The following is a 21,887-nucleotide window of genomic DNA, read 5'->3' on the forward strand; positions in this document are numbered from 1 at the left end:
GCTGCGCTCACTGTGTGGTTTGCGTCCCTCCCTGAGGACCGCAGCGAGCGCCGTACGCTGCCAGCGTGGGTGAAGAACTCTCGTCAAGGACGATTAAGGTAAAACTAGAGCTCCCCACAAAATTAGGTGGTATGGTGTGGGTTCCCCCCCGCCCCTTAGGGTCTTAAAAATCCCATTCGTAACTTTAAAAGTAATACCACCTCTTCAGAAAGACCAGAGCAGAGCACGTGCTTGGCCACCCTCCAGGAATAATAAACTGTACCGGCCTTTCTTAGACATCGCTAGCAGGCGGGCCGGTGGCAATGAGCAGCGCTGCCAGGAGCCTGTGGACATCGGTTAAACGCGGCCGAGCGGCGTGGCTGAGGAGCAGCTCTGCTCGCGCTGGAGAACCGCATCCTCGGAAAGTCGTGCTGGGAATAGAGACGAGCTGCGATGACACCGGCGCTGCCGTGGTGGACGATGCCGGCCGCGTCCTGGGAGAAGCGCTGCGCTGTCAGAAGGAAGTCCACTTGCAGTAAGAACATACTTCTCTCGGGGCTTTTGCTTTAGTAATTATTTTATTGTTGTTTATTACGTGTAATATCATCCATATAAAAGTCTTCTCCAGAAAACTAAGAAGTGGGTGGGTGTAAGGGCCTATCCCTTGGGCCACAACGCATCCTGCTTGAGCGGTTACGGAGGGTGAGGGAAGAAATGCTGTGCATTTAACAAGTTTCCTCCACTCTTTTCTTCCAAGAAGAGACAAGAGTACTTACCTAGCTTGAATTAAAGGTGAAATCAGTATTACTGTTAAAACCACCAAATGTCTCAATCTTTATTAGGGGAAAATTAATCAAATATACGCATTGGTGGCTAAGTACATGAACTGACAAGTGAGGGCTTGTGAATACTGAGTTACAGACATGCTTTTGGAACAGTGTTGAGATACATTTAAGAGATATGTGTATGAAAAAAGGGCAAGCGACATCCTTTTTGACCTCCCAGTGATCATTACGCTCTCTTCAGTGCATAGATGCCCTTTACGCTAAACAAGACATTTGGGAAGGTGCTGAGGAAACGGGCAGGGTGTGGCAAGGTTAAGGGCTGTTTCAAATCTGGTTTTATGCCATTCTATCTGTTACAAAATACAAATATATAGTAATTCTGTTTTTATTAGAGCAGGTGGAATAATTCCAGTGGTGGCACAGCAACTTCACAGAGAAAACATCGAGCAAGTAGTAAAAGAAGTGCTTGGTGTCAGTGGAGTTTCTGTACATGAACTTGCAGCTGTTGCAACTACAGTGAAACCAGGACTTGCACTAAGCCTTGAAGTGGGGCTGCAGTACAGCTTGAATTTGGTGAGCAAGTACCAGAAGCCGTTCATACCCATTCATCACATGGAGGCTCACGCACTGACCATCAGGCTGACACATGACGTGGATTTTCCTTTCTTGGTTCTTTTACTCTCTGGAGGCCACTGTATCTTGGCAGTAGCACAAGGAGTTTCAGATTTCCTTCTGCTTGGACAGACCATAGATATAGCACCAGGTGACATGCTGGATAAGGTAATATTTCTTTACGTAAGTCAATCTACGTGTTTTTTTCTTTTTATTGCATTTATACTACATAGTGATAGTATTATCATCAGCCTGAGGACAGTAATACAGTACAGTATGAGCTTTACTTGACATTTTCTTTTTGTCTTTTTGAAATACTATACATTTAAGACACAAGAGGCTGTTAAAAATCTGTGCATAGCATCAGTTGTAACATATGTAAATTAACTATATTTTTAGCAAATAGATAAAAAACCTGGTGTTGGAAGTTTCAGTGGTGCCCAACAAGTTGTATGAATTTGAGAAGACTGATAGTGGTATTTTAAAAGATGCTGTCAGGTTTAAAACAATGCATATTAAAACATTTCTTGCCATTTTTTTGTACAGTTTGAAAAGCCTGGTTTGGCTTTCAGAATCTACATTTTCTGTGTCACTGAGTACAGTCTGTAAAATTGGTCATTTAGCAGTTTTGTTCTCGAGCACAAGCAGAGTTTTTAAATAGTATTTGTGTGTATTCATTAAAAAAGTGAGGGAGTGAGTGGAGTCAGAAAGGGGATTGTTGAAAGTTGAAACCAGCTTTGTTCATGTTTATCTGCTGATACAGTGTGGCAGTCTGTGTGTGTTTCCTATAGCACAAAAATTGGGTAATTAATGTTTACTGCAAAATTCGTTGATCATCATGTTTGCCCAGACTTTTCTAGAATTGCGTTTCTAATTACTCCAGAAAAAAAAAAAATCCAGCTGGCTTAAGTCTTGTCCTTATTGTTCCCTGTTCATAACTTGACGTTGGATTGGATTTTGTGGTGCCTAATTTTACTCCACAGACTACAATACAGTGATGCAGTTACAGGAGGAATTAGTTTAGCGCTCTATTCAGAGTCTGTTGTTTATTATCTCCTTAGGTAGCAAGAAGACTCTCTTTAAGAAAGCACCCAGAGTGCCAAAGCATGGCTGGGGGGAAGGCGATAGAGCACTTGGCTCAAACTGGAAACCGGCAGCTGCACACATTCAGGCTTCCCATGCAACAATATCGTAACTGTGACTTTTCCTTTTCTGGACTTCAGAACCTTGTCAATAAAGCCATTATACAAAAAGAAAAAGAAGAAGGTATTTTTAAACGAAGTCAGATATAAACCATGTTTTTGATGACCTATGCTCAGGAAAACCTACTTGATCATACATTTTTATAGGTATTCAAGAAGGTGACATCCTATCCTGTGTTAAGGATATTGCTGCTGCTGTACAGCATGCAGTGGCCATTCATATTATCCAGCGGACATATAGAGCCATGCTGTTCTGCATAAAAAATAGCATATTATCATCAAAAAATGCAACTTTGGTGGGTATACTTTTTTCCCTTTTTATATTTGACTGTATAACATCATTTGAAGATGCAGATGCCTTGTTGTACTTTCTCCCTTGACAGGTGAGGAAGATCTCAGTATGTATTACTTTGTTAAAATACCAGGATTAAAGTAATAGTCATATAAATATTTACAATAAAGTCTTTCGTAATTTGGTTTTAAGATAGAAAGTGATTTTCTTACCATCTAATCTGACCTTCCATAATGATTTAGGCCATGTAATTTGACCTAGTGTTCCCCAATACTTGACAGCTGTTCTAGCTATAACATGCTTTTATTCAGGAATCTCTGTTAGCATAATAAGCTCACTTATTGTACTCTTTTCTGAAGATAGGTTTTTATCTTCAAATATATGATTTAATCTTTAAGTGCGTTACTTATTGCTGTCTTCAGAACTTAATCTGACCTTCTTTAAAATAGGATGTTAGTTGAAAGTGACCCATCAGTACTTCTAAGTTAATGCCTTTTTTCTTTTTCAAACTGCTGTCAGGTTGTATCAGGAGGAGTTGCAAGTAATCAGTATATCCGAAAAGGTCTACAGACATTGGCAGATGCAAATGATTTTGCTTTTCTGTGTCCTCCTCCAAGACTCTGCACTGATAATGGTGTTATGATTGCATGGTAAGAGTTGTTTCTCTGTGTATGAGTTTCTGTAACATTCTTTAAAAGTTGACGTCAGAATCAAGAACTTCAATTTATGGTAACTGAATCACATACACTTATGCAGAGAGTTATGTAATCGCTTTTTTTTAATTGCATTTTTAAATAATTACTTTCTTGCTTAGGAATGGCATTGAAAGGTTACGTGCAGGACTCGGTGTTTTACATAGTACTGACGGCATCCGCTATGAACCAAAGTAAGTGACCTCACAGTCTATTTCTTCGCTTTCTGTGGTTAATGAAAGCGGAGGGAGGTGTAGCCTAAAAAGAGTAGCAGAAGCTGATGAGGAGTGTCTTTGTGATGCATATAAGCTTTGAAAGTTACCAGCACTTCCTTTTCAACGTAGTTGTGAAATACAAATGATTGTGTCTAATGTGTTTGTTTTGGCTCAGAAACTTGTATTACCATACATCCTAACAGTTCTAGGTATTTTCCTATTTCCACTGTGGTATGGGAAAACTGGAGCAAGTTAGGCTGTAATACACTCCTCCTAGTTTCTCAGCCACTGTAGACATAGAGCATTTTGATTTAAGTCAGACTGTGCATTCATGATGAGCAATCAATTTTAAAAAAGAATTTGACACATAACATCAGATAATACCGTGGGGTTTTTCTACTGATAATACTGATTTTCTTTTTTTTTTTTTTTTTTTTTTGACTTTAGTGACTTGTTAGGTAAGTCTTGTTCTGTGGATATAAGTAGATCCTAGGCTTAAAGCCAAACAAAATTCTAGTATTTCAAAAGTTACCAGCTGGTCTTAAACTGGAATTTCTTGTTTTCAGGTTTTCCCCTTTACACTGCCAGGAAAACAGACTTGGAAGGTCTCAGGACAAAAAAAATGGTTTTATAATTTTCACATGAAAAATGACAAAATACTCTTCTTCAAAAATAACTTGCTTTATATATTTCAGTGAATAAAATACTAAGTTTTGCTAGCTGTAGACTACATATTCTTTCAGATTCTTACAGGAGATACCTGTGAATTTCTGATGTCTTGCACTCATCAGTGAGGTGTAACATGAATTAGCAACTAAAATCAGAATCTAAATAGAACAACGTCCCCAAAAGATGTCTTTGAAATCACAACTCTGTTTCCTGAGTTTGGAACAGTTACAAATGCAAACATTTCCTCAATGTAAAGATGTTTCTAGATAGGGCTTCGGGTGGACCATTTTACTGGTCACACAGTTGTATGGTGCAGGGAATCTGCAAAGTACTGCGACTTCCATGCTCATTGTAAAAAAAAAAAAAAAAAGTCTGTGCATCTGCACATCTGTGATACAGCAATAGTGTTACTTATTTTTAACAAATACATAACTTTATTATTTTCTAGAGCTCCCCTTGGAATTGATATTTCAAAAAGAGTTGAAGAAGATTCCATCAAGGTGCCAAAACTAAAAAAGAAGATACAATGGTTGGTATCTTAAAAAGTAACATGGTAAAGTAACTGCAACTATGAATTGTTCAGTAAGAACTGTTTCAGTGCTGTTATATTTACTGACAGTAATTGGTTTACAAGTATTGAAAATCACCTGTCAGAGAAATAAATGCTGTGTGGTATCATCACCACATGATTCCAGTGACTGTTCCACAAATGTCTAGAGTTCTAGGTATTAAAACAGCAAGAAAAAAATTAAAAGTGCACTTGCTAATAAATACAAGCTTACACGAATAAAAATATCTCCATTGTTTACACTTTATAACTTATCAGATGGTGTATATATTATAAATTTATAAAACTTATACTTTAACAATATAATACATAATTCGTATAAGGTTTATAATTTATACTACGTTAAAAAACTGGAGCAAGTTATTTTACGTTAAAAAAAAAAATCCACACCTTCCATGACTGAAAAGTTACAGAAAGTAAACATGAGAGAGCACAAATTTGCAAGAAGATGTCAACGTGTTAGCTGTGCCAGTACAACTGAATTTCAACAGTACTTCATTTTCTGCTGCTGGTGTGCAAAACATGTTCTTACCTGTACAAAATGGAAATTTTGGGGTATAGGGCTATTGCCTTTTAATTTTCTCCTTTTCTAATGAACAGCTCAGTAGAGCTAATCACAGTGTAAGAAAGTGAGCTGTTAAGATGCAAATTCTGAGTTTGGATGTGAATAATGGATTATTTGACCTTGCCTTTTGATAATCTGCTTTTACATTATTATTCATGCAATGGTATTTAGTGGAATAAATACTTCAAGTATTAAGCATCTCTTCAATCTTCCATTTCATACTGCATATGTTTAAAATTGCCTTCACTTACATATAAACAAGTAGTTGTGATTTGTGGGACAGTTATAAACATGCAGACAAGTTGCCTGTTTTTTTAATTTTTTTTTCCTTGACTTAGAAAAAGATGTTACAAATTAACAAGGTACATACATTACATTTTCTCTAATACTTAATTTTTGGAAGAAGGTTAAGAGCCCTCATTGAACAGAAAGTGTTGGAAGAGTACACAGTATTTACATTTTGTTATGTGGCATTGCTGGAGTCCCATTTTCATGGGATTTCAACTACAAGTAATTTATCTTTTAGTAAAGTAATTTATCTGTACCATTGAAGTAATTTGTCTTCTTGGTAAGGTAATATATCATTTAATAAACCTACCTATCACATTTAAGAGGCCTTATCCAGCAGTATGTTTATACATCTGGATTACTGATTTCAACATAGATGAAAGACTGGAATTCGTGAAACTAACAGTAAGGAAACGCTTTTTTTCCTCTGTATGACACCTACTCTCTCAAGTCTCCCAGTTTTTAGTGCTAATTGTACCTTCCTTGGGATCAACAAGCCACTCACTCTTGCTGCTCAGAAAGGCTCTCCCTGCTTCCAACTTTCTGAAGATTGAGGAGGAAGAAATCCCTAAATAGCTGTTTTTGTGATACAGTAAATGCTGATAAAATCCAACACAGATTTCCCGTGGGGGACACAGCCTTATGAACTGGAGGCAGAGTGGTTCCAGTATGTCCCAAGCCTTCCAAAACTACTATTGTTTGGACCAGAGAGCTTTATTCTACCACAGCAGAAGCTTGCTTATGTGATACTATAAATACAGTTAAGATCACTATTACGTTTATCTCCTCTCAATTAAGTGCACACAGCAAAAATGGTTATTTTTTAACATTTAAAGAAAACACTTAAAGCTCTTCCAAAACAAGTATATGGGAACAATGGCTCAAGTAATCATATTCTAACCTTTTGAAATATTTAAGTGGAGAGCTCTTTTAACAAGGAATTAGAAGGCTGTTATGGTAATTTCCTGGCCTATCACAGTATATTAAAAAAAACAGATTACACATTTGAAAATCAGTGCTCAAGGAATAGTTATTGATGGTCTTTCAATGAACTGTGATTATAGAGCACACAAGGTCTTGAAAGGTTTGCTTCAATGTCTCATTCTGTACATTTTATTTATCTGCAGCTGAAAATTGAAAGCACAAAAGACTAGAGAAATTGCAGCTCTCACTGTTGAAAGCAGCTGCTAACACTTAGGAAACCTACTTACAAGTAGGACGACATTTGTTTTTTGAAAAAAAAAAACCCCAAAATAAAATTCAGTAGGCTAGTATACTAGAAACAAGCAAATACAAAATACCAACTAGGAGTAATAAGGTACACTTGTAGGACTAATAGAATAAAATCTAATATGAATCAACAGTATAGTGCTGAGAGGCATATATTTGGTTTTTACCAGAGGAATAACACGTAAGAGACAAGAAATACAGGGTTGTTTTTTTTTTGCAGTAAGAGGCTGTAACAATGAAGGTGATAACACTGAAGAACTCTCAGTCTATTAAAATGTGTTATAAAACCAGTGTTCCGTTGTTCTTTGGAGGAAGGATTAAAGTATTTAGCTTAATTTGCAGAAAAGGCTTAAAAAGCTGTTAGGAAAAGCTTTCTATTTTCAGTAAGTAATGGAGCATGTTACCCATTGAAAACAGACTGCTCAATCACTGCATGTTATGTATTACAATAACTTACAATGTTCTGCAAATACTTCATTCTTCACTCAGAACAAGGCTGTAAAGTAGATGACCTCTGGAGATCCCTTGCAGCCCTACACTGCTATAATGTATGCAATATATAAACCTTGTCCTCACTGCTTATTAACCTTCTGGATATTATTAAAACCCATAGAATGTCATAATTTTGTATCACTTCAAGTCATTTTGTTGTTAAAGTATATTCAGTACCTGTCAAACAACTGGTAAGATGTTAAACCAAAAAATAATGTAATCTTGAAAGTCTACCTTCATGGAATATGTTTGAGTAAGTTTTAGAGTAGTTAGTACAACTGAAAACATTTACTTGGAATTCAGTATCTATAGCAAGATGAGCAGTTTTCTTACATAAATTAATAAACAACTGCCTCCTACAGGACATTTTAAAGTTTTGCAGTGCTCAAATAAGGGAAGAAGAAAAACTTCCAACCATAGTCTCTGCTTGTCTACAGTTTAAACCTTGGTTTTACAGTGCTTTTGTAAGGATATTTTCATATGCTGGAATTCAAAGCATCAAAAAACCTAAGTTCTTATTTTGATGAACAATGATGTTTTTCATTTGTTTCTACAGAACTTTCATTTCATTACTTACAGAAAAAGTAACTGCATTACTTTTATAAACAAATGGTTGCACAGTATTTGCCAGCAACTGTACTATATGTACAGAATTTTAACTAGTATTTGATAATGAGTGTCATCTGCTAAAAAAAAATCAAACTGGAATCAAAATACATTTTATTAAGCTACAGAAATCTTTATTCCTCTCAAACCTTCATGGTATACTCGGCAATTTCAGTTCAGTAAATGCCAATCTGAAATCAGAAAGGGCTTGTATTATTTTAAAGACTATACTACAGTGTCTGTATTACTGTGCACAGTCCTCACCTCTTACCATCAAACTCCATCACTGGAATGGGCCTTAAAGCCTGATGCATGACAGGCAGCCCATGAGAAAACAGTTACTACATCAGCTGTAAGGATTGTTTACATCAATACCTAACTGCTTACATCAATAAAATGATGAACAGAATTGCAGCTTCACAAGCCTTACCAACAATCAGCAAACACGGAAGCTGAAGTACAATTCTGATTTCATTTTGTGTTTAAAAGCACTCTGCCTCGTTATACAGATCACGTCACGGCAAATTAAACCCGTATCTCATGAGATGCATCCTTCGGGGAGTAGTTTCTACCTTCTGAGGTGAGTCCCTTTTGATCACTCTTCAGACTACAATTGTGCCACTCAGAAATGCCACCTCCAGGCTATGCTGCTTTCAGGGGAATGCTGTCCTTATATCTTGTGCCAGCTTGTACAGTTCAGTATAGCAGCAAATACTCTTACAGCATACTCATTTGAGGAGTACTGAACACTGTATCAGTCTGGGCTACAAGAACTACTCAGATAACCAAGCAACAACACAGGCTAGACAAACCTATTAATTCCTGGAGCAAGGATGTTTTTTCTGTATCTCTGATGCTAATTTTAACCAGGAACAATGATCTCTCATAGTTTATTAGCTGTAAAGACATACACATGCATACATTACAAGACAGACAACAAACTACAATCATAATCTCTAAGGAAATACCTTCTGACAGAGTACCAGCATCAAACTCAGCTCCCTCTTGGACATAAAAATACTCATTCTGTGCATACTGAAAATGCTTGCATTTGAAATTGTGTCCCAAAAAAACCCCAAACAGTGGCAGTTCTCTTTCAGTTTTAACTCCACAAGACATAAAAAAAGTGGTTTTTTTCTTCTTTTTTTAGAAGTAGCAATATGACAATAGCTTAAAACACTGAAGTTATTTTAGTATTTAATATATAAAGATATAAATATCATTTAAACAAAAAAATTACAAGATATGATATCTAGATGTAAAAATATCAATGTCAACTTTGAATTTAAAAAATCAGTAAATTTACAGTTTTCTTACTAGAATATGGCTGAAGATGTTTACTTAAATTTGGGATTTCCATCTTCTTTTTAAACCCCAGTAGAAATTGAATCAAGAGTTCACTAACTCACCGTACTTTATATTCCTGCAGATAGCTATGATTTTTTTCCAGTTGTTTCTTCAGAAGCTTTTGCTGAAGAGCTAACCTCTGCTGCAGTCTGGTATGTTATTGTATCTTAATAGGCCTCTGTTGATCTTACCACATTGGTGAACCTATTCACCGCAAACCGGAATATATATTCATGTAGCTCAACTTGTGTAGTACCAAGTGTTAATTTAAATAGCATATTATCAGCATATTGCATAAAGACATCCCCCCCCCATATTTTTTGGGTTGTAAGCTGGATCTTCATTCATATTTTCACCATAGGTTCCCTAAAAATTTTAGTGGAAATATCAATTAGACCTGCAAAACAGGAGTGAGTACAAAAAACTGCAAGGTCAGATGAAACAATTTAGAACACTGTTGTTGTCTGCCATAAAAATGTGTTTGTACTACCTAAATATAAACATTGTTCTTAATTTTTAAAAATGTATGTCAGATGCACTTTGCTGTTGCATCTATAACCTGACGGTGTTTTTATTAATACACTGGGAATTATTAGTTCTGTGTAAATTAGAAACCTTATTTATTACATAGCAAGGCAACTTGCTATTGATTTTAAATCTTAATTATACAGATATAGCAAATAATATAAATAAAACTATGTAAAACATTAGGAAAAAAATACGCACATGTCTTTAGAGATGTATTTTGAAGAATTCATAAGCCTGGAGCGCTTGTTATTCTTAGAGACAGCTTCAAAGTACTGAGGACTTTTGAAAATCTGACCACTCAAATATCACAGTGGAAGCTGAAGTCTTTTGGAAATATGTAAATTTACACTATTTCATATCAGCTTATAATTTTGCATGAGAGCTGATGAGCTATATTTCTTCAAGTAATGATCCCACCTTTTAGGAATGCCACGTATAAACTACATGCAATATTAGGTGTCGGTTGTTTTTGTTTGTTTGTTTTGTTTTGTTTTGTTTTTAATAGGAATGTTTTTGTACTCGCCTCCTGAACAAAAGTAAAAAAAATATTTCCATCTGTTTGGGTTTTCCCATCTGTATCAGTGTTCATTTCAAAGCATGGAAACTCCAAGATCCAGACACATTTCTCTGTGAATATGTACGCTCCAAACTTCTACCATGTAGTCAACACTGATCAAAATTTGTCCAATTTTTATATCAAGCTGCAGGAAGCTGACAAGAAGCACTGTGATGGTAACTTGCATCTGAACCGATAGAAAGTTTAAATAGCAAATTCCACCAGCCAAATCTGATGGACTACTTAGTAATACAAGAGCATATCTGAATCTATCAGTGCTAGCAAAGTTGTTGTCTGGCTACATACATTTCTTAGCTGGTCAGCAGCCTCTGGCAATCTTTACCGAGTACTGGATGTCATCTTTTTGAAGCTAGCCAACTAGAGGGACACAGTAGTAATTAATTCTTGCTACTCACTTTTGTCAGACTTTGCAAACAAGGCACTAGCATTTCTCTGTGCTACTAAGTTTGACAAGTAGGTTGCCTCATCACTTTTGTCAGGCCTGAGAATTCTTCACGAGTTTTCACCAGTTTCTAGAATACAATACTTAAAGAGGCTAACGAAAAAACAGAGAGAATATTATTTAATCAAGAGCTGTACTAGTATTTGCAAGAGAACAATACATTTCTTAAGGACAAGATTAAAAGACAGTAACATTCCTGTAGGTTGCTCTGTGTTTCTTTTCCCCCCTCTGGAACCAAACATTTGGTCAAGAAACTCTACAAGTAGTAGCAAGTGAACTATTAATAATGATAAATTAATTTCTTATGATACCTGGATAAATAAAAAACTTTGCCAACACTAAATTTTAAAACTACTACCTAAAGCTATTTAGAAGCCTTCCAAAATGATTTTTCACATTTCTCTAAATATCAGAGGACTCTCAGTTTGGAAAAGAAACTATATGCCTGGGTATAAAGCATTTTTTTTTCTTAAGAGTCCTAGGTGACACTAGCTTCTAGGTACACTCCAACACTACTACAGATATAATAAATAATGAACTACAGTCACATTTCATCAGCCTAATGCTCCTCTTGGTCCAGTCTCTACCTGCTTTAGAGCATGATGCAAGAACTCTTGCAAACATCCCAGGGTAAGGTACTAGGGAGTCAGTTTTCCTCAGATCACCACTAAGAAATCTGCCAGTGCTTTGAAGCAGTCTGAAACTTAAGCTTTTAAAATAAATATTTCTTTACAGAGTTGACAAATTATTTTGAAAATTTACTTTGAGATACTTTGTAGGAATTGATATATTATGCTGTGTATGAAAACGGATTTTTTTTTTTTCTGGTATGATTTTCCCTTTCTCTGCTTAATTGGACAAACATAAAAACCAGAACTGTAAGGTAGTGTACTACGTACTAAGCTCCAACCTTACCAAAACCACTGGAAAGCATCTATCCAGTTTTTCTTACATTAACTTTGCAATCCTTCTGCTTCTAAAGTAATGAAAGGGCAAGCATGATGCTTGGAGGGCAGATCTCCAAGAGGCGACAGGGCCTGAGACCCTCAGCTTGTTTTGGCTCTGGCAAACCAGGCCAAGGCCAGCTCGTCACCGTGCTCTCCCTTCTAAAACCATAACTTGAACCCTCTCCTCAAGCACAGCTGCAAGACCAGCCCTGCTCTACAACAGAAGAAAATCTACCATGCAGAATTCAAGATACGTGACAAACCGGACCAGTTCAATATGCTTTTTGCGACACTGACATCAGTTAGGAAGGGTGGGAAAGCCAACCTCTGGCCAGCCTCTCTCCCCAAGAGGCCAGGATTCCCTTCCCCCCCGCAAGGATGCATTCATAGTGAGGCTCTAATCCAAGTACAGATCTACATATATTATTTCGATGATTAATAATAATATCCAAGCTGTAAAAAAACAGACCAAACATTCTAAGAAAACTCCAAAGATTTACTGAAATTGCGTATAGAATAAATGCAACATCTCAAGATATAGCTTTATAATTCATCTACTGTAAATAACTTCAGTCTGCTGCATGTGTCAGATGCTTTTTCACTGTTACTCTCTAGTTTTGCAATCCGAGATCCAAACTGTACAGCCCTTTTTGGCAAAATGGTTGAAGCTGTAAGGCCAAACTCCTTGGCTGCAAGGCGCAGAATCAATTTCTCCCCAATTCCTCGAGGTAAAGTCAAGTCAGCTTTTTCTGAGATGGGCAGAGAATTGAGGAATGAGACAACATCTTCATCAAGAAAAGGAAACCTGAAGGAAAGACATACATGGGGAAAGACTCTTTTAAAAACTTCATACAAATAGTCTTGGTTTTCCCCTTTACCACATGCAAAGACTTCAGAGTCTGTGTTAATTCCTAACTATAGATATACCCTAAACGTTAGTGTCACAGTACTGAGGCAAGTCTCCAAAGCAGTTACACCGTCTTGGAGAAAGAAAACATAATATATCATGTTTAAACTCAAAAGCCTGGAAGCTTTCAAAAGTCAAACAAAGAAAAAAGTAAGAACAAGCATCAGAAATGTTGGGTTTATACAAAACAAAAATTACGGAGAAGATCAGAAAATACAATGGGAGGGCAATACAAATTTTCAAGTAACACTTCTCAAGATAACTTCTAAGTATTTAAAAATACTGTATGAAGCTACATTGTAACTCTGAAACAAAAATATTTACACAATAAATTCTGACAACACTCCAGGCATTCATTAATCACATGCATGATTAATGGCACTGCTGGTCCACCACTCCAACTGGGGTTTTTTTGCTAAACTGAAAACGTGCAACTAAGAACAGATTTGAAAAAATGCTGGCACAGAGATCACATGAAAAGACCTTTCATGCACCTGAGTGGCTTCTGCTACTGGACAACACCCAAGCAATTTTTTAAAGTTGGCTGTAGCATGGAGAAAGTAAACACAAATAAAGTGATTCTTTAACTATTCTGATGTAACAACCAGGAAATGCAGTGGATATTGATCATGCCTTTACTGCAAGGACAGGAATACATGGCTTTTATGTTATGTTGTCATGCTCCGAAGTCACTCCCCAAATGACCACATCAGAACACTTCAAAGTTATGCAGAAGACTGTTCCACTTAAAATGATAAAACCACTTGATTTTGCCTATTTCAACATTTGTTGCTGCTTTTTAAAACTTCCACATGGAAATCCAATGTTCAAGTTGCTAAATTTCCTTAAGTAACTCTTCTGCAGTACTACAGACCACTTTTTAAAAAACAAAAATATCTTACAACACAATACACATTTACAAAACTGCAACAGAACTTAAAGACAATAAAATGCATAGAAGTTTCAATTATACTTCCTGCTGGAGTGTTAAAAGCAGAATCTAACCAGCAAAACCAGTTTTGCTTCATGTTAAAACCATAATACCTGGCTTCTTTTCCGTGATCACCAATAATCCTGTCATCTCTACCAAGATTTCTAGAAGAAATGCGATCTAACTCCATTTCAAGTTCTTTAGTCAGACCCTCTAAGCCATACTTTTTGAAGCAAACACGATGTCGAGAATACCCAGCAAGCTGCTCGTCTGCTCCAATTCCTGTAAGCACAACCTAAGAAAACAGAAAAGAAATCTTTCTTAGTAAGCTAGTAACATGTAACAGTTCTCAAAACATTTAACTACCTCTTAAGGACAGTAACTTTAATACACATCTTCTAAATATATTACCTATCATGATGGGATGTGCCATACACATTTACAGACCCTGAAACAGTTCCCAATAAAGTCACTGGAAATTTGAAATAGGTTCACAATCAGACCTAAAAGTACACAAACATTTCTACTGATGCAAGGAAAAAACACCAAAATAATGTCACATGGATCACAAATACACCAGTATCTTTGAAGAATGTCTTTGTTAGTTTCTATTACAATAAACAGCTTTTGTTAAACACCAGCCTTTATAAAAAAAATTGTTGCCGAAGATTATCAGTATGTTGTATGTTCTAAATAGTTATCTGAATGTATACCCAGATTACTATTAATTTACTAGCTACTGGGTTAGTAACAACTGCATTACACAAAGTAAAAGTGTCATGTATTGTTCTGTCTCCTCAATAAGTACATAAAATGTTATCAAGAGAAAAAAACACTACTACATCTGGTCCATTACTGTGCCTTCAACAGTAATTCACTATAAAAGTGGAAGTTCTTAACATAAACAGTCAAGTCTGTTTTACTAATCTGACACCAGCTAGTCATCAAATAATTTTTTACCTGTACACAAGAGTAAGTAACTGATAGGAAAATGACATTTTCACTTTCTGTTTTATTAAGTCACGATCCATTTCAACATGTTCTGGACCTAGGATGAATTGGTGTATTTTGCAAATCTGAGATGCACATCCTTAAGTACATCAATCAACTAAATAAAATGTGTTCTACAGTAATAGTTTTTAAGCAAACTATTGCATTTCTTGGGGTCTTTTTTGTGGTTTTAGGATCTTCCATTAGTAGAAAAGTAACAGGAGCCTCCACAAGCAAAGGCAGCAGTGGACTGCAAATTTCTGAAATTAAACAGTTTATTCTTCCCCACACAAGCCATCAGGAAATTGGGAGGTGAGAAGAATCAAATTCCCAAGAAAATAATTTAGTTACTAAAAAGATTTTACTGAATACTACATACATGAAAATAAGTTACAAACAGGAAAGAACTACTTTTTGTAGTTCTGCCATTCAATCAGACTCCAATTATTTAAAAATTCCAAGTAGTCATCTTTTCTGCCATTATTATTTGCCATTTTGTCACATAAATAGCATGCCCAAATAAGAAGCTAGTAATTTTGCACTGGCTGTGATGCTGGCACAAAACAATATTACTTGTTGTAATAATAATTACAACAATAATAATGAATTCATTAACATTTCACTTTGGACTGAATAGTGCTTACCCACTACTGGGGTTGAAACACTCAAAATGGCAGATGATGGTTATTATTTTTTTCCTAGTTGTATCATTGCTTATTCAAGCTCAAAGAAAAGCCATACACATTACATGACAAAAAAAATGAATGCAGAATTACACAAAGATTATAATTACAGAACTATTCTACGCTCTGCCATTGAATTTCAGAAGCCTTATGAATATTAAAGAGCCCTGCTGATTTCTGAAACAACAGAAGTCTCTTTACATTCACAGGTCAAGGATAAGGCAGAAAACAAAAAGACCAGTACCTTTGCAGGACTTTTATATGGTTTCAGTTCTCCTCGGTTACTAATAAAACCCTGCCCTCTGGAAGCAAACCAAATTGCACAGCCAATGCTGTCATCCAAGACTGTATCCCGTGGATAAATTAAGTGATTAATACATTGTTGTCTCATTTTTTTCAATTCCTCTAGTGTAACATTAATTTCCACGAAGTTCCAGGTTCTTGCAGGGTTAATGCCTTCTAATTCTTTCAGTCCTGACCTGCCAGTAATTCTGTCAGGAACATCAAAGCAAGATAAACGAGCACCAGTTTTAGCATCAAGATCTTGACAACTTTCTTGAGGACAAAGCAAATCAAGCTGTACTTCCTGGTTGGTATGTTTTTTAGTGATACCCTTTTTCTTAGCTTGTTCTTTTATCACAAAAGCTACATTGAGAAGATCAATTGGTTCCTCCGAAGGCACATGTTTATCAGCGAGGGCTGCAATAACCATAGAATCAATGCCACCAGAGAAGAGCACTGCAACATGTGCTTTCCTATTAGACATGCTTGGAACTTCTCTCATTTTCTGATCTTCATCTCTAAAAAGGGATAAAACCCGTCTCTTCACCGCTTCATTTAAAACATCAATAAACTGACGGACTAATTTTTTCTTGTGTTCTTCTGCAAGAAATTCTTGAAGGGTTTCTACAGAAGCCGTATGGATAATGTTCCTAATATTAGTGCCTGGACATTCACCTGAAGCTTCAGAAATTCTTTTATTTAAGGGGATAACTGGTGCTCTGAGACATAGTTTTGATTCATTCATCACAAGACGTATGTGGTTTGGTAAATCTTTTGAAACTTCATCCAGAACATTAATGAATATTTCTTCTACTGCTTTCTCTGTGCAGCTGTACTTCCATGGAAACAACGTTAAAACCAAAGATTTAGTTGTCGCACAAGCTTTGAGATCAATTTTGAAAATTCCAGATGCTGGGACTTCTTGCCATTGGTTACCTGATTCGGAATAAACACTTACAGATGTGAGACAGAAAGCACTGTCAACCTCATTACTGAATTGCCAAAGCAAACTACGACGACCAAAATAATCCCTACCAAACCATAAACTGTGTCTAGATGCTTGATAATAAATAAAAGACCACGGACCCCGCAGTGATGAAAAGAGGGACAAAATCTCTGCTTCACTACTGCATAATGCAAGATGATGAAACATTACTTCAGTGTCATTCTCTAGATCTCCGACATGTACTCCATTGAAAACTTCTCCATTCCAAAGAAAAATATTGTTATCAGCATCTTCCAGAGGTTGAGGAGTCACCAGTCCCCTCAAGTGAAGTACATGGCCAGAAAACAGACACTCATAGGAGAGATCAGACACAGTTTTTATCAGCTGTTGGCTACTGTCTGGTCCTCTTCTTTGAAGACGGCAGAGTATGTCTTTGTTAAAGAAATCATGAATAGCATGCTGGCTACGCAAGGTAACAACACAACAAATACCACACATTGTGACTTTGAATTCAGATGGACTATTTCTTGATTTTAGTCTTTTCTGAGTTTTCCATCTCCTGATGTGCCTTCTTTAATTCATCTAATGTATCTGTTTAAAAGAAAAATACATGAATAATCAGTTTCATAAACTTATTAGGTTATGAGTAGGTAAGTTTAACAGTATATCTAAGAAATTAGTAACTCCAGCCACTTGTTCAATTAAAGAGAAAAACATGAAATGCTAAGTAACAAAAGTGCTACGTTTGTGTTACATCAATACTATAGCTCATTGTAGCTTATTCCTCTTTAGTTATACAAAGATTTTTTTTTTTTCTCCTCCCAAAGCAAGCCACAATACAAGTGTAAGAATTAGGGGAATGGCCAACTATTGCCTATATAGTCAGTATGATTTACACATTTGTAACAATAAGAAAAGTGAACTGTCAATTAAAATGTCAACACTATTAAATCAAAGGAAAGAAAATGAAAGTAGCAATTGTTCATTTCAGAAAATAAATTCATACATTTCTAACATTTGTTCGATCAACTCTCTTTATCATCCATTCTCCTTTCTTCATAATCCCACAGATCCATTCTTTCAGCTACCTAAAGATTTCTAGCTTAACCTCCAGTTTAACTTGTCATTATTTTCTTCCTACTCATCCCATGCAATTTTTAAACTTTTTTTCTTTTTTTTTTTCTAAGGGACAAAGTGCTATACAGCTTCCCAAAGGGCACTGAGAATAGCGACTCCTCTCTGGGGCAGACATTCTCCCTATTCACAGAATCATTAAGGTTGGAAAAGACCCTTAAGATCACCAAGCCCACTAAACCATGTTCCGAGGTGCCACGTCTACACATTTTTTGAGTTCTTCCAGTGAGGGTGACTCCACCACCTCCCTGGGCAGCCTGTTCCAATGCCTGACCACTCTCTCAGTGAAGAAATTTTTCCTAATATGCAGTCTAAACCACCCCTGGCACAACTTGAGGCCATTTCCTCTCATTCTATCACCAGTTACTTGGGAGAAGAGACCAACACCCACCTCACCACAACACCCTTTCAGGCAGTTGTAGAGAGCAGTAGGGTCTCCCCTCAGCCTCCTCTTCTCCAGACTAAACAACCTCAGTTCCCTCAGCCGCTCCTCCCAAGACTTGTTCTCCAGACCCCTCACCAGCTTCAATGCCCTTCTCTGGACACGCTCCAGCACCTCAGCATCCTTCTTGTGAGGGGCCCAAAACTGAACACAGTATTTGAGGTGCGGCCTCACCAGTGCCGAGTACAGGGGCACGATCACTTCCCTACTCCTGCTGGCCACACTATTTCTGATACAGGCCAGGATGCTGCTCGCCTTCTTGGCCACCTGGGCACACTGCCCAGGTGTATTCCTACATGTTGAGCACTTGCTCTTTTATCACATCTATATATATCAAGTGGAAACACTTCCACATTTATCCAATCAGAAAAACAAGCACATGTGTATTGGGTTTGCATGGCAAGGGTTTGGCAGCAGGGGGAGCTGGAGGGGTGGCGTCTGTGAGAAGCTGGTAGAAGCTTCCTCCGTGTCTGACAGAGCCAATGCCAGCCGGCTCCAACATGGACGCACTGCTGACCAAGGCTGAGCCCATTAGTCATGGCGGTAGCACTGCTGGGGTAACTTATTCAAGAAGGGGAAAACAAAACCCTGCACAATTGCTGCTGGAGAGAGGAGTAAGAATATGTGAGAGGAACAACTCTACAGCCACCAAGGTCAGTGAAGGAGGAGGGGAAGGATGTGCTCTGGGTGCCAGAGCAGAGATTCCCCTGCAGCCTGTGGGGAAGACCGTGGTGAGGCAGGCTGTCCCCTTGCAGCCCATGCAGCTCCACGCAGGAGCAGGGGGATGTCCGAAAGAGGCCATGACCCCATGGGCAGCCCGTGCTGGAGCAGGCTCCTGGCAGGACCTGTGGCCCCATGGAGAGAAGAGCCCAGTCTGGAGCAGGCTTGCTGGCAGGACTTGTGACCCTGGGGGGCACTCACGTAGGATCAGTCTGTTCCTGAAGGACTGCACCCTGTGGTAGGGACCCAGGCTGGAGCAGTTCGTGAAGGACCCATGTTAGAGAAGTTCTTGGAGGACTGTCTCCCACCCCACACTGCAGCAGGGGAAGAATGTGAGCAGTGCTCCCCCCCAAGGAGGAAGGGGACTTGGGAGTGAAGTTGAGCCCAGGAAGAAGGGAGGGATGGGGGGAAGGTGTGCTTAAGATTTGGTTTTCTTTTTCTCGTTATCCTACTCTAGTTGGTAATAAATTAAAATAATTTCTCCAAGTCAAGTCTGTTCTGCCTGTGATGGTAACTGGTGAGCCATCTCTCCCTGTCCTTATCTCGACCCACAAGCCTTTTGTTGTATTTTCTCTCCCCTGCCCAGCTGAGGAGGGGAGTGATAGAGCGACTTTGGTGGGCACAAGGCATCCAGCCAGGGTCAACCCACCACAAGGTGACTGAAGTCTGCTTTGTATTTGATATACAGTTACCAGTTTTTCATTTTAATATACCTTTGAAATCATTAACAGATATAAACAGAGCTTTTAAATAGTTATCTATTTGATCAACTTTTACATTGCAAGCTTACTTTTGCATTGAGATAGCGTTTCTGTTCGGTCTACAAGGAAGAATATGTTGCTATTAGGTTGCTGTCTATAAACTTTCTGTAAAACAAGAACAATGCCGCATTAAGTCAAAGCAACAAACTCTGGCTACCACACCACACAGTAGGTCCACTGAGATACACTTCACTTTTATGCCAGAAGGTTAAATTCTGCCCTGACAATACCAACATTCTAATGTCATACCATCAAAAACGTTTTGTGATTAACCCATGACTATTCCGCATTTCTCTCTTTCTCATACTTGAGGGATCACATTCTGTTTTGAAATACATACACATAAAAAGTAAGAATACTTCATGAAGTCTTACAGTCAACTCAAACATCTTAATGAAATAACTCAGATAAAATATAAAAAGGCAAAAAACCCCAACAACGTACTGTGTTACACTGCACAAGCATACATAACCAAAACATTGGAGGACAAAGTATTCTGGGAACAGCAGGCCGCATCTATATGAAAATCTGTATGAAAACAAATTAAAGACAGTGTGCTCCAATTTTATTTTGCCTCTTGTTTCTATGCCTATTTCTCTTATGCTAAAATGAACTAGTCAAATGCAAATTTGTAAATACTTACCCGATTCTTCTTCAAATTAGAAAGCTCATCAACTACTACCTTCTGCTCTTTAATCTGAAAGGCAAAAGATGCACTTCAATTTAATTACTAAAAATAAACCACTGTATTATAATCCTGGTGGTGAACATGTCTACTGATATTTTATGATAGATACATGTGTATATAGTTGCAGTTCCTTGAATGGACCATGGAAGATGAAGCAGAAATAGATATAAAAATGAAATACTTAAAATAACCACTCTAGAAATGGGCTATCTTGCATTGATTGCTATTTCTCCTACCCTCAAAACCAATCACTACTAGGAAGGCAGTGTACTTCTAGCTATTTATAATCAGAGATCAGATTTTTCCCCCCAGAAGAAAAGACAACATGCACACAACTAATAAAACACCAAATAACTTTAGAAAACAAAATTTAGCACAATATCTAAAATACTCTTTATAATCCTAGGTATTGTCCAGATTCAAAATAAAACCAATAAAAACTCCAAACCCTGAAAACTGTATTAAGAGCAACAGAAGTCTTTCTATTGCTCTGGAGTTTTGCATGAACTTCCTCAGTGGGATTTACCACTCTGTTCACTGCACTGGCAGAGGCGGCAGGTATTCCCATTTTCTTTTACGACGACAGCTGTGAATGCTACAAAGCAATCAGGAAGACCATCATAAAAGCAAAAACATAGAACAACATCTGGTCAGCAAGCACTTAATGCTTCAATACAGCTTGCTTTGTTTTTCCTTTATGCCTCCTGGAATCGGTGCAACAGTAGAAAGCTGCCACAGAGCTAGGTTAGCCAAGCTGGACGCGGCATACAGAAAACAAAACTTTCCCAGCAGCTACATCAATGTCTTACATTTACAATTCCAACAGACAAAACAGCAGTGTCATCTTTCGCTACGGACTAAACCAGCCCAGCCACTTAAGTGTAACAGAAATTACAACGTTCAATACTCTTACGCCCTAGCTTTACAGCTTCCCAGGCAATGAAACATCACCACTGACTTTATATAATACGGTCATATGGAAAGAAAGTAATTTTTTGAGGGAAAGCAGTTATATAGGACTTGACAGATTTCATGCTAAACAAAGCTATTGGCACCACGGAAAATAAAGCAGATTTATGAGGAGTGCCAGCCTGCGTGACTGAAATCCCTTGGGACTTTGAGCAGATACAGCTGAAGTAGATGCTACAGCGAAAAACCTCACCGCGACTCACCTGACATTTCACGCTCAACTTGGGAGAGCCAAAAACAAAAAAAAACCCCAATTTGACAAGAGAGCTAACAAGAACTCGCTACACGACAGACGCTCTCCTCCGAGCGCTATAACGAAAACCCCGCCTCGCAAGAGCCCCAGCTTCCCGACAGGAGAGTCCTGTCCCACCCGAGATTACCGGCTTCGCGGGGCCGCC

The 21,887-nt window shown here is 37.7% G+C and overlaps 2 protein-coding genes across 2 annotated transcripts; one reads left to right on the forward strand and one right to left on the reverse strand.

The window, feature by feature from the left end:
- The first annotated feature begins 302 nt into the window (after positions 1–302).
- Positions 303–4,988, forward strand: OSGEPL1 (O-sialoglycoprotein endopeptidase-like 1). The gene is made up of 7 exons (XM_010282766.1): positions 303–514; positions 1,157–1,544; positions 2,438–2,642; positions 2,726–2,874; positions 3,390–3,520; positions 3,685–3,756; positions 4,895–4,988. The coding sequence occupies exons 1-7, from the start codon at positions 303–305 to the stop codon at positions 4,986–4,988; spliced, it is 1,251 nt and encodes a 416-aa protein (XP_010281068.1).
- Positions 4,989–12,511: 7,523 nt separating this feature from the next.
- On the reverse strand, positions 12,512–20,529 carry ASNSD1 (asparagine synthetase domain containing 1). Its single transcript, XM_010282765.1, has 5 exons — positions 20,476–20,529; positions 19,862–19,937; positions 15,792–17,366; positions 13,988–14,169; positions 12,512–12,841 (listed from the first exon to the last, which is right to left on the reverse strand). The coding sequence occupies exons 3-5, from the start codon at positions 17,271–17,273 to the stop codon at positions 12,580–12,582; spliced, it is 1,926 nt and encodes a 641-aa protein (XP_010281067.1). The 5' UTR covers positions 17,274–17,366; positions 19,862–19,937; positions 20,476–20,529; the 3' UTR covers positions 12,512–12,579.
- Positions 20,530–21,887: the final 1,358 nt, after the last annotated feature.

Source organism: Phaethon lepturus, unplaced genomic scaffold (assembly GCF_000687285.1).
Source record: "Phaethon lepturus isolate BGI_N335 unplaced genomic scaffold, ASM68728v1 scaffold9382, whole genome shotgun sequence".
NCBI lineage: Eukaryota > Metazoa > Chordata > Aves > Phaethontiformes > Phaethontidae > Phaethon > Phaethon lepturus.